At 33.3% G+C, this 14,284-nt stretch overlaps 1 protein-coding gene across 1 annotated transcript in view; it reads left to right on the top strand.

Moving 5' to 3' along the window:
* The window catches only part of LOC111614279 (phospholipid-transporting ATPase ID-like), a gene marked incomplete at its 5' end in the record, with an annotated part of 57,755 nt that extends 45,244 nt beyond the window's left edge, over positions 1-12,511 (top strand). Inside the window, 6 exons of the mRNA XM_023355654.1 lie at positions 10,700-10,834; positions 11,131-11,201; positions 11,269-11,351; positions 11,423-11,670; positions 11,758-11,975; positions 12,042-12,511. Of these exons, the coding sequence (XP_023211422.1) occupies positions 10,700-10,834; positions 11,131-11,201; positions 11,269-11,351; positions 11,423-11,670; positions 11,758-11,975; positions 12,042-12,321 (1,035 nt within the window). The remainder of the gene's footprint in view (positions 1-10,699; positions 10,835-11,130; positions 11,202-11,268; positions 11,352-11,422; positions 11,671-11,757; positions 11,976-12,041) is intronic.
* Between the last annotated feature and the right edge of the window lie 1,773 nt (positions 12,512-14,284).

Below are 14,284 nucleotides of genomic sequence, written 5' to 3'. Positions count from 1 at the left end.
GGGGTTAGAATAAAAACATGACAGCCTTATTTTTGTTACTTTCACTGTTTGCTGACTGTTTATGATAGTAAAGATAGCTCTTAGTATGTTACATGGTTGACATAAAATTTTTCTTAACTGCTGTTAACTTTATACAGTTGATATAAAATATTTTACTACAGAATTTGGTTCATAATCTTTTTTTTTCTGAATTTGCCTCCTTTAAAATTGGGTGCGTCTTATATGCCGGTGCGTCTTATACGGCGAAAAATACGGTATTAGCTCTGTTAAGATAGAGTACGTTCTGTTCCATGTGATTCAATTAGCCCTGTTTAAACACATTCGCTTCACTTTATTGAGGAGGGGCTCATTGTTTGGTGGTAGCCTAATGCAATAAAAGGACATTGGTAGGACTCCCATTCTTTTACACTCTTTCAAAAACTCAAAGTTTGCTCTAGCTTTGATTAGCTTTACGAGCATTCTAAAATAAGGAGTGTTTAGCATCGTTGCTATAATCAAACTTTATCACAATACCGTGAAAATACAAAAATATACACCCATAAACTGAAAATACAAAAATATACACCCACCAAAACATTTAATGTTGCATCATAAAAGGTTTGTGAGTGTATATTTTTGTATTTTCACAGTGTTGTGATAAAGTTTGATTAAAGAATTAATATGAATAATACACACCTTTAATAACCCGCAGAAAAAATTATTAAAGTAAGAACGTATCGATCGTTTCTTAACGATCTACTTCAGTTAACATATGTTCATTTTTGTGTTCTGTATTCCATTGTATGTTAACTGAAGAAGATCATGAAGAAATGGTCGATAACATTCTTATTTACGTTTTTTTTGTGTTTGATTTTGTATTATTAATTAAAGGTGTGTATTATTCATAGTATATTTACCAAGTTTAGTTTGTTATATATAAGTAAAGAATTTATTCCCAAAAACTGTCTCATTGAGGTTTTCGATAACCAGAAATTTCTCCCATGTGTCCTTTGTTGTTTGTACTGAATGTATAAAATATGTGAACTCTTAAATAATTTAGGTGCTATTTTTGATGGTAAACTTAGTTTCAAAACTCACATTGAAAGAATAGTTAATTCCTCCCCATTCAACAAGGAATCCTATGGATATTTTGTCATTTAATATCTTCTGAAATTGTTTTGCAATTCATTTTTGCTAATTTTCATTCTTTTATTGATTATTGTATACCAATCTGGTCGATGGCCACCCCCTCTCTGTTGGAGAAAATCACAAAAGAACTAAATAAAATATATCTAATCTTAAATAAATTCTGTAATTTACCTTTTACTAACCACCCTAATGTTGCTAGGACCAGATTGGTTTTCCTTTATTTATTAATTGCATAAAATATTTTGATCAATTATTATATTTTAGATATTACAATAGGCACATAATGTTTGATTGGATTGGATTAAATGTTTCCTCATGCAATTTTTGTAATTCTTCTAGCATATACTGATACACCTTTTTTTGAGATTATCTATTTGTCAAAGATGTTTTTTTTAATACCAAATATCACAAAATATATAAGGATCTGAACACTTCAATTATTACACATTGTTTGAAATTGCTGTTTCAAACAAGTCTGTAAACAAATATTATATAATTCTTAACTTTTTTATTGTATTTTAATCATTGTTTTTATCTGTTTTTATGTATTTTATTTGGAGTTTTAATTTAATTTAATTAGGAGGAGGAAATCTATTGTCACAAGACCTTTAATAATGTAATTGAAATAAATAAATAATTCTATGTGTGAATGACCTGTTGGCTGAGCCGTCCAATGTACATTAGTGTTTATCATATTTACTATTTTAAACAGGGAAGGAGTACACCACTGCGCCTTTATTTGCATCAATGGAATCCTTACCATTAGTTAATAATATATATACTGTTGCCTGTTAATATTGTTTCAAATAGAATCTTTGTTCAAAACTTGATGAAGACTTATTAATTAAGACAAAAATGTTAGTTTCATTTAAGTTAACTGCTGGAAAGTATGTAAGGTGTTTTAAGTGTCTATGTTTCTTGTGTAGTTTCAGGTTAGACTGTTATCAATATGCCATATGAGTTGTTATTAACTATTGTGGGATGCCGGAGGTATGACGAGGTCGTACCTTTTTTTGTCAGCAACAGGTTGGTTAAACCTGCCCACTTTGTCAGTGGCTGGCTTGTTACGTTCTACGATCCCGAAAAGTCTGGATTCTTTTTGTCAGGTCGAGTGGAGGAGGTGAGAGGGGTTGTCAGTAAGGCGTAGGCAATAAACGAGCAAAGGACACCATTAACAAGAAAATCAAAAATTTATTGAATAACAAAAAGGACATTTACAACTACGAAAATCAACATAACTTAGCTCTCCTAACTTTTGAGTACAAGTTTTAGGGGATGAGAGAGAGTTTACATGCTTAATATCATACCTCTTGATTATTTGGAGGTTAATATCAGTCCTTGATGTCACGGTGCACAATTTTATAAAAATCATGACTCAGATTCATAGACCGCACTTAATAAAGATAGCTCAATGATATTGCTCCTTCAGTATAGTCTGACTTGTGAGAGACTCCCCTTGAGGGGGAGAAGCAGCTTTTATAGCTTCGTGGTGGGAAAATACGTCATGTGATGCCCTGTTGTGGGAGGTAAAAGTTATTGGAGCTGGTGTGGAGGTTAAAGGTGTTCACGGGATTAAAATAAAGTGACGAAATCAAACGTTAATTGTAAACTTTAAATTTTGCAGTGTGAGAATGAGTGCCTGGATGGGTGAATGTTTTCATTTAAAAAGAAGGATTATAAAATTTTCCCAGCAATGTTGTTTCTTTTTCATTTTGAATCTTTAGGCACTAGGAAGGGAAATAATTAGGGAAACATCGCTAAAAATTCTGTATCTCACACTATATTTAAAAAATATGTGATACCCAGTACATTTTTTCAAATATTAACACATCACCCACATAATGAGTGTCTAAAGATGAAAGGACTGCACTTTCTAGTTGCTTTGTGCTAATTCATGAATCTCTTAATGTACTCATGACTTTATTTTCTACATATTTTTTACTTTATTTTATTTTATAACTAATTCAATATTTATTTTATTTTGTTGTTAATTTTTGGCAGTTATGGGTTTTATTTTTGAATACATACATACATATGTATCCTTGTGCTTATAATCCATAAAGGGTGAACAACATGAAAAAGCAGACTACAATCTTACAAACTACACTATTCCTTACTAACTTTCTTCAAACCTTTCTGTTTAGCAGTGGCGTGTTGTGACATTTGATGATAGGGAAGCTGTGTTCTGTAAGAAACCAACATCCAGGGGCAATCAGTCAATTGTGCATCAGTGATGGTCTAGGGCAGGCATGGCCAACATATGGCCTGCGGGCCAGATCCGGCCCGTCTAATGAATTTAGTTGGCTTGTGATCAATTTTTGAATATTAGCTACTAAAGTCTGAATAGCTGGATGTAAAATCCTGATGCCTAAAAGAAAAGGTCAACAACTCACGTAAGTACAGCGTAGAGTTTTGATAAAGCATGATAATGTGAAAAATGTACTTGTAGTCTCTATCTACAATTCAGTCTTTATGGGGTGACACCACAATGAGATCTCTCACCACCTCAAAATCTTAGGCAGCCTCTGGTTCGACCTGTGGAAAAAGTTTTCTTTCCAGGGGTCAAAAACTGTTGGCCACCCCTGGTCTAGGGTCCATTTGTATCGTTTATTCGATAAGCCAGTAAAAACCGTAGACTTTTCTAAGTGTATCTTTAATATCACAATTACATTCTGAATCGCTAGCCACGATATAAGTGCTACAATTCAAAATAAAATAATAGAAACTTACTTGGTGAAATAAAATGTATAGTGGATGTACTGGTACATACCTGGTACAAAATATTCTTCAATTGTACAAATATACTTTTAAAGAAAATTATAATTAAATATAGCTTCGTAAAGAAACGTACATAAAAATAACATAAAATATTTTTTACTTTTTAAATCTTAAAACAATGCACTTAGTCAAATAGCTCCCTACTAGTGGCTAATGGATGGAATCGAAGACAGTTGCAGAGCGTGCATACACGTAGACTGCCAAATCCCCAGGGTGCCGATACGGGTCAATGTCAAATACCTCTTTTGTCGCATCACTAGTATACCTCAAAGGATGCGACAGGGCTGTTGTAGATTTTAAACGCTGTAAAAATCTAAATATGTTAAACTTAATAGTCATTTGTTTTCTAACTAATTAGTTTTAGAACCAAGTGTCCTCATAAATTTCCAAAATTTACAACTTATCGGTCACTCTCATTGAACTGGAAAAATTTCTGTCTTTATTACGTTAATAATACAAAGAAATCGGTCTCCACCATACTCTGCTAGAGATGGTTCAGTTAAGCTTTTGTTTAAGTAATATTCTGGCTCTCGTCGGGGTTTTGCTTACGTCCCCAATTCCCTAATCGCTTAATTATTTAACTGCTTCTTAAGTAGAAATAAGTCGAAACCGGTTACTTTGTACTTGAATATTTGTAGTCTCGGGAAAAAAGTGGAAAGACAAATTTATATGACAAATGGATACATAAATCGTAAATTTAAGGAAAATAAATTCTAGAGCTTTTTCTGTACCTTGTGCATCTCTCTCATTCATTAAATTTAGTTCTAAATGATGCTGTCGAAGTAACGGTTACTTTTTTAACATTATACAAGAATTGTACAAGAATTTTTTTCTACATCCCCTTAAAGATGGGATATACAAAATTGTAATATCACTGGTTTAACATTGAAATCCATGAGTAATATAAAATCAGAGAGCGGAATAAAAATATCAAATATTTTAATGGATTTTTTTAAACTCCTGTCAACTATACAGAATCATCATAAAAACATACCAGTAAATTCTCATTGGTTGGGTTAAATTATAAATCTACTCGTGATTCGTGTAATTGGGCGAGGGTGGCCAAATATCTAGCGGGCAGGCGGCTAACAGCCCAGAACCAGTCCTGGATAGAATTGGATGTGGTATATGTTTAGCATCCATTCAAGGTCCTAGGTTTCCACCAGCTATACTGGGTGAGGTCGGTGCTCTGTAATGCGCATGTGTGAATCTGGTTTTTTGGATGCTGACAATACAGCGCTTCCACTTTTCCACTAATATTCGAATATACAATAGCAATCTTATTTTTTTTTCATATGTAGTATAAAAATTTGAAATAAGATACGTAATGCGATTATAATAAAGTATTGTGCAATTATTTTCATATAATTAAAATTAATATGTATTTATTTTTTAGAAAATACAAAGGAAGTGGCGCATCCACCACTTCCAATGATGGCACGCTACTGCTGTTTAGACAATTGGCGTAGAATGGCCAATGGGAGGAAAAGTTACCCTGCATCATGAGTGGCTGACGGTCACTTGCATATGTGGATGTTGATCATGGAGATGATAGATGACTAGTATCTTCACTAAATCCCATTTATTGGAATGATATGTTGCTTACATAATTTTTGTTATTGATTGTCCTGTATTACTGGCCACAATCCATCAATCAGTTTGTCAAAAGTTGCTTTGTCAGAGTCTTCTCTTGAGCTAATCGATGCATCCACCAAGAGTAGGGGTTAGCTGTATCTACAGAGTCAACACCAACAACTACAGCTCTGGGACTGTAATGAGGTGGTGATCGGATAGTCTGTTGTTCAGGGTCCTTTGCTAACATGGCAGAAAGTTTCAAACAGTGTCACTTAGCAGCATGGGTTTTATTGTTAAACATAACTGAGTGAGGCTGTTGCAATGGGAGAGACTGCTTGGCTGTAGGAAAATTCCCCTTTTCACCACCTGACTTGGTTTTATAGAAATTTCTTTCCATAAGCCTTTTCCTTCTATTGATTCTGAAATTTATTTGTCATTTTTCGATTGGTCCTTTCTTCCATTCCTGGGTGAAAGAAGACTGAGTCCCAGAAAAAAGTTTACTTGAGACAATCTTATCCAACACCTTTCTCAGATATGCATTGGAGATGCATTAGAACCAGGAAACGTGCACTTATAATTTTAATCTATAATTCCTTTTTTGTTAATCTGTTTCTTTCTGATTTAATTTAACTCCATTTATAGCATGAGGGTGCAGTTGTCAAAGTTCTGATTATCTGGCTCGATATTGATCGGTAATTTAATATGTAACTGAGCACACTTGAGACTCGCTTGATTTTTTTTTTTTACAAAAAGTCATTTCTAACATCTAACATTTTTCTTACATTTGTTCTGTACAACAATAATTTTTAACATAAATTTTGTGATTGTTTGGACCTGTCCAGGACCTCACACAAACTTTTTTGCTTCAGACACACTTATGTCTTGTCTAGCACACGTCCTCTCATTCTCTTTCTGACTCAACTCTTTACATTCTTTTAGGTACTCATCCACTCATCCAATTGTTCCAGCCAAGACTTTCTCAGCCTTTCTCAACTGTACTTCCCACCTACCTTTTCCACACATACCCTCTTCAACAGTTCTCCTTTCTATTGTAGGCCAATTTTTCAATCTTTTCAACCACATTCTTTTACACCCTACACTTTTCCAGCACCTGTTCATTTCTCACATAGTCTCTCCTTGTTATGCCAAACACTTTGCTCAAGTACCTCATCTCATATTCAGTAATGTGGTGTCTCCTATTGCTTTTCTGCCATACCCAAGTTTTGCTACCATATATGAGCACAGGAACCAGAACTCTCCTATACACAGCTATTTGTGATTCTTTGGACATTCTTTTATCCCTTGCAAATCTACTCATTGCATCCATCACTTGACTTGAGCTCCAGTATTCACTCTTCTGGTTATTTCACCATCTATTCTTTCATTCCCATTGTAACCGAGGAAATATTGGCTCCTGAGAATTGCTCGGCATAGATAAAATTTAAAATTTAATGTTTTGTTAAGAACAAATTTTCAGACAAGAAAATTATCAAAATTACACTAATAGGCATACAGATATATGGGACGACTTTACAATAAGACTGATTACATCCCATGCAACAATAAACAAAGGAACTTACCCTAACTTAATTCAAACTTAACTAGTTTTTTCAATAAAAATAGGGCTTGGACCAAGATGGGATCCTGTTGGAAAAATAAGAAATAAGATTGTAGAATTTAGAAAAAGTGAATTTAGAAAAAGTGAATTTAGAATTTAGAAAAAGTGGATATGATTGGCAAATTAACCTGGAGACTTCCTTCTGGAAATTTGTTTTTATTCCTCCAAACACACATGTTACTCCTTTAAAAATTCTGTTTCGAAAGATATCCATCATGTCCTCTGTCCCTATATCCCCTTTCTTGCTAGTTTTTCTAACCAATTTGGCTCTATCTACCCCTTTTGTTTTAAAGAACACATCAGACCAACCAATAAGGATGAGGCCAGATGGACAAAAGCCTGGAAGTACAGTTTTGAAAGAAAAGGAAGTTAAGAACATAAGGCATGATCAAACCACACCATCTACCATGCTTCCCAAATATACAAACTTGTGAGAAGCTGGGGATTACAGGTCGTTATTGTCAACCCCTTTGATCAATCCATTTATGAATGCCATCCATTGACACAGTGAGCGGCCCTCAATGGACCGCTCATTGTGTCAATGGATGGCATTCATAAATGTGAGTGGGAAGGGTTAGCGAAGTCTTTGGTAAGGTGTCGGCGATACATGAGATAAACAACCATTTATATAACCTAACAAATTTAATATAAAATAAAGTATCTTTTTGATTAACATAAAATAAAGGATTTCAAGAGAATACAATCAGAGTTAGAAAACTTAACAGTTGTTCAATTACATGAGTTGGTAGGGACCCAACTTTCTGAGTGATTATCTATCTACTTACAAACTAAAGACTGAGAGAAAGAGAGTTTATGATAAAATGGTCAAGTCTTCTTTGGGATTCTGGATGTGACATGCAAGGGGACAATTCTTAGGACGATTGCCCCAATGATTGGGTGCGAGCTCTTTCTATTTGTCCTGAGCATGGGAGTAAAATCAGGTGATTTTGATTTAATGGGTCTCACTGATATGGGCCATAATAATTTTACGATTCGGCCGGGTTGTTGATACTTTTGCCAGGTGTTTTAACCCTTTTTACCATATAAGACAGACAAATTTAAGGTTATTAGACTAATGTCATCAATGAGGTGTTGTGACTCTTCTTGCCTCATAATTTAATTGATTTTGACATTTTTCTCGTTAATAATCATTTGTTTGGAATTATTCTTGAAACTTATTCAAAACATTGTTAAAAATTGTTGATTTATATGGTTATTTGATTGTCTTTATCTATCAGATCAGAGGTCAACGGAAAGGCCAAGTGGTGGGAAAGAAAGTAGGTTTTTTTCTACTTCATAATTAACTATGTAGTAATTTTAACTAATTAATCAGCCTAGAATCTCACGAACTCATTCACTTGTTCCAGTTGTTCATCATTCAGCTCAATCATGCAATCCATTTGCTGACGTTTGCATCCAAGCACAAACACTTTAGTTATATTCGCATTCACTTGCAGCATATATTCCTCACGTGCCTCTTCAAGATTAGACACCATGATCCTGCCTTAGTCTGGCCCCTATCCTCTGACCTATTCAGTATGGGTATCCCTGTAGGCAGCAATTCTACCACAGGGACATAGAATTGCTGCCTACAGGATCTAGAGGACAAGCAAGCTCATACATCAAAGTAGGGATTTTGAAGCAGGATATATTTTACATAAATTAAAAAATTCAAATTGTTCATTACCCGATCATGACTTTAAATAAATTAAAAACATATGATGATAAATAATTTTGTTGGAATTTAGAAGTTTGTTTTTGTTTTGATATTTATAACTACTGTGAGGCCTGAGCAAGACTCAAGCTTGTGTGTTAAAATTTAATAAAAGTGTGAGAAGCTGGGGGCACGGGCTGTTTCCTAAATGCCACTTAAATTGGCACAGTCTGGTAAAGACTGCTGACATTGTGTTGTCGTTGGATGGTTTTTTTGAGTGGTGAGGGGGTTGAGCAAGTCTGCAAGTGTCCGTGTTTCGGAGTGACAGGAGACAAGTTTTTAACAGACAACAAGAAGAATTTATTTATGACTAAATCTAGATTACAGGAGGTTATAGGAAGCTAAATGTGGTTAAATACTACTGAAGTTCTATACAAAAAGGGTAGCTCTTAGCTAAGCCTATTCCTGTTACCTGTGGAGAGAGAGTTCTCAGATTGCTATCAAAAATACCTCTATGCGGAAAAGAACTGTATGCGACGATTGGTCCATAGGAAGAATCGTCATTCTTGTCCATTGTCTTCTCGGCAGGATCGGGGACTCAGAGACTAAATGTGCACTATTTCAAGTACAACTTCCATTCGATCACCCCAAGCTTCTGGTAGCTCTTGCTTTTATACGTTCATTGTGGGAAAGAGGTCACATGATCGTCCATTGTTGAAGATGACAGTGCATTCTTGATAACTAAGTGTCAGCTTTCCCACTGACCTCCGATCTGACTCTTTGGTTTTTTTCCAGGGATGTTTACATTTCGAAAAAACCGATTAGCATTAATTTTAAGATTCCCTTAAAAATCCATGGGCTCACAAAAGTGTCAAGTCAGGATCAGGCTTTGATTCTAATGCTCATAAAATAAAAACTAAAAAACAAAATGCAAATAAAATCAGGAAGGAAAAAAGTATTAGTTAAGAGAAAAAGTTTTTAAATAACCTTAAAAGGAGATCTAGCATGGAAATTATGTGCCAGACTTACAAGAATTCAAAACAATAGTTAAATACGAGCAGGAGTTTCAATGTGTGATGAAATAAAACGTGGTGTCGAATTTGACTTTGTGTGGCCTGAAATGATCTGTTATCTACCTAGATACAAGAAACCAACCAACCGGAAAGCTAGGAATCCAGGGAAAAAATCTTTTAAAAGCCTGGATCTCAAGGACAAAGGCAGACTTTCCTCTTGTCTCAAAGTGTGAGTTATCCGACTAGTCTTCAGTGCTCTTCATATGGCCTCTTTATCCCCAACTTCACCATCCTGACTTGGTCTGTGTTGGTTTTTTGATACTTTGCCACTGGACTTTCCAACATTCAACCAACCGCCCTGGGGCCATCGACTCTACAGACCAGCTCTTACACTCAACGAAACACTATAGAATGTAAGATTTAGTGTTAATAAATGACTTTATTTCTAACTGCAGGTGTCTACCTCACTTCCAACTTCCATCCACTTTACATTTGATAAATCCTGACATTTGTTGATCCTCAATTCAACAATCTCACACTACTCTCCAGTTGAAAATTGTATGAAAGAATTGACAGTTTTTTACATGAAATTACTGTAAGGAAGAAAAAATTGTTAATTTCTTTCTTAATAAGTAAAGATTTCTTCATATTACATGTAATTTTAATGAGACAGCCAGATGGTCAAGCAAATCAAGTGTCAACCTATCACTCTGGGTGCCCTGGAATGAGTCTGGATGGGTTAAAAATCCCCAGAAACTTTTCAAGGTGTGGTTTGTCCCAGATATGTCAGGCTTCATCCTCACCACCTGGCTGATTCATTGTGGGCCCAATCAAACCCATAATGGGCTCAGTACCCATAGGATGAAAAGAGTATAAAAGAAAAAAGCTTTGTTTTTACAAAATAATTAGTATAAGTTAAATTCTGTATTTCAGCAACGTCACCGAAGTGACAGTCAAGTTAACAATCGGTTATCTAAGGTGCTACGCAGAGGACGAGTGGTGGAAGAAAGATGGCATAAAGTACAAGTGGGAGATATCATTCGGATGGAGAATGATCAGTTTGTAGCTGTTAGTATTTATTAAATTTATACAAATGCTAAATTTTATTAATGTCACTGTGTTATAATTGCTGTATATATGTTTTGAAACTGTTGTAATTGTCACAATATGATAGCTTTGACCATTTTATATAATGAAACTTGTGTTTAGACTTTCTGTTAATAAGGCATTAAAATTTATGTCTAAAATGTTGGAAATTTGATTCTAAATCTAAAATTTTTAAAAGTAAATTTTATGTTATTTTACTGATTAACACATTTACGACACATTTTGTACTTGTTAACATATTTTTGTTTGTTTTCCAGGCAGACTTACTATTATTGTCCACAAGTGAACCTAATGGTCTTTGTTATATAGAAACTGCAGAATTAGATGGGTAAGCAGTTTGTGTAAAATTAATTAATTTATTTGATAAAATTTTAAAGGAATTATTTTTTAAACAGGGAAACAAATTTGAAATGCAAGCAGGCCTTACCTGAAACAGCAGAATTAGGTGAAGATAATAGTCTGATGGGTAAATTTAATGGTAACTGCCATTCTCCATTATTTGTATTATTGCAAACTTCAAATAAACTGAAATTTTTGTCATTTTTATAGGTGAAATAGCATGCGAACCACCTAATAACAATCTTAGCAAGTTTGAAGGTACTCTATATTGGGAAGGAGAAGCATACTCTATAGATAATGATAAAATGTTATTGAGAGGATGTGTTCTACGCAACACAAAATGGTGCTATGGAGTTGTGATATTTGCAGGAAGAGACACAAAACTAATGCAGAACAGTGGAAAAACAAAGTTTAAGCGCACAAGCCTTGATCGACTCTTGAATATATTAATAATTGGGGTTGAGTATTCATTTCAAAATGGTAGATTTTAATTTTAAATCATATATTTTACTTTATTGATAATTTTATTTTTGAATAATTTTTAGATTGTCTTCTTCTTGATCAGCACATGTTTGTTTTGTACCATTGCCTGTGGGGTATGGGAAACCATCACTGGGCAACACTTTCGTGCCTTTCTTCCGTGGGATAAAAATTTGGTGCCTAATGATAATGCAACTACCGGAGCTGCAATCATTGCCGTGTTAGTGTTGTTTTCCTATGCTATTGTGATGAATACAGTTGTGCCTATTTCTCTGTATGTTAGGTAAGAACAGTCTTGTTGACTAAAGGATATATTTTTCTATAAAATTAACATCAATTTGTTTGTTAGTGTGGAGGTGATTCGGTTTTGTCACAGTTTATGGATTAACTGGGATGAAGAAATGTATTATGCCACAAATGACACTCCTGCTTGCTCTAGGACCACCACTTTAAATGAAGAGTTGGGACAGATTGAATATATCTTCTCGGACAAAACAGGAACTTTAACACAGAACATCATGGCTTTTCTAAAGTGTACCATTATGGGTAAATTATATGGAGATGTTTTGGATGAAATTACTGGTCAACCTTTAGAAATTACAGAGGTAAGCTTTTATATCACACACTGATTTTGTGAGATGCTAATCATAGTATAATATTGAATATGATATAGACTCATTAAAATCCATTTAAAAAATAATGAACAAGTTGTTCATTAATGTAATCCTTGTAATCATTGGAAACATTTAAGAATATCTTCCAGTCACATTGTGTTATACTTGAAATAAATGGCACATTATATACTTGCACAGTCCAGTTCCATTTTTTTGGATCTTTTAAAACATTTAATAAAACATTCAACACCTTATAACGCTGAGAAATATTAACACACAAATGTTTTTAGCCTAATGGAATAGGCCATCATCAGTTGACAAGTTTGAAAATTGCATTAAAACAACTTTCGAACATTACAAATTCAAAATTAAAACGTAAAATAAATTAACCAATCACTATACAAAATAACTATAATAAATAGATTGAAGCCATATTCATATAAATAATAAAATAAGGCGATATAAAACTAAAAACAAAAATAAACCTAAAAGATTAAATGCAAAAAATAATATATATTTTTATGAATTTAATTCTTTTGTGCATTTAATCTTTTAGGTTTATTTTTATTTTTAGTTTTATATCGCCTTATTTTATTATATTATTTATATTAATATGGCTTCAATCTATTTATTATAGTTATTTTGTATAGTGATTGGTTAATTTATTTTATGTTTTAATTTTGAATTTGTAATGTTCGAAAGTTTTGTTTTAATGCAATTTTCAAAGTTGTTTGATAACTTGTCACCTGATGATGGCCTATTCCATTAGGCTGAAAATGTTTGTGTGTTAATATTTCTCAGCGTTATAAGGTGTTGAATGTTTTATTAAATGTTTTAAAAGAAGCTAAGTTTGATATTCAATTTATTGGATCTTTTAAAAGTTTTTGTTGCATTGAGTTGAGTATTATACACTGGGTGATCATAACTAAGATCTCTTCAACACTGTCTAGAAAGATATTTAGAAGTCAAATGCTACCATATTTTGTTTGATGACATTTCAGGACATAAGGAAGATATTTCTGTAAAAATAAATAAGTACCAAAACTCACTATTATGGAACTTTTGATGTTACAAACACTAGTTATTTTATTTGTATAAGATACTCATTCTATACAGAAACTTTAGTGATGCAGAAGAAACTGCTAGAAAAATGGCTGCAATGGATGATTACTGATGATCATAGAAATGAAAGTTTTGATAGGGATAAAATAATGTGTAAATCTAATGTATATACCAAAATTATTTGAAAGAGTCAAAAAAGTTTTAAATGGAAAAATTAATTTAATACCAGAAAAAAATGATTTATTCAAAAAATATTTATACCACAGACCTAATAAAAAAACCAGAAATAATAGAAGAAAAAGAAATTGTATATTCATTTGATTGTAATTGTAAACAAAGAAAACCATATATAGGTGAAACTAAACAGAAATTAAAAATATGTATTAAAGAACATATACGAGCCATTAAGGGAAATTATGCAAATTCAGCAGTAGTAGAACATTATAACAGAGAAGGATGTGAAATAAATTTAAATTCCATGCACTCAAACTTCTTTAAATAATATTCACAAAACCTTTCACTCTTTCTCATTCGAATATTTGTTAACTGACGTTCCAGTGGTATAGAACCTGAAGAAGACTGTTTAAAATGGCTGAAAAGATTTTTTTTCTTATGAAAATTGCTAGAAAAAACGTGAATGGTTTTGTGATACTTATTTAAATTTAAATACAATAAAAATAAAGAAAAAGGAAAGTAACAATTTTAAAAGACAGTTATACAAACATATCTACATTAAAAGGCAAACCAATAAAATCAACAATCTGGGATGAGAAATCCACCAATCATGGAATACTATAATCGATGACGTTAGCAGAGTCGGTAGATTAACTGGTCTTTCGACTTCCTATCTTCGCTCGTTGCTAGAATCAACTAGAGACAAATGTTACCACCAGGGGCACTGCAATCACTACAAGAC

The sequence above is a fragment of the Centruroides sculpturatus genome, unplaced genomic scaffold (assembly GCF_000671375.1).
Source record: "Centruroides sculpturatus isolate CEXI.00-Female unplaced genomic scaffold, Cexi_2.0 scaffold2083, whole genome shotgun sequence".
NCBI lineage: Eukaryota > Metazoa > Arthropoda > Arachnida > Scorpiones > Buthidae > Centruroides > Centruroides sculpturatus.
This window is presented reverse-complemented; position numbering and strand designations above follow the sequence as displayed.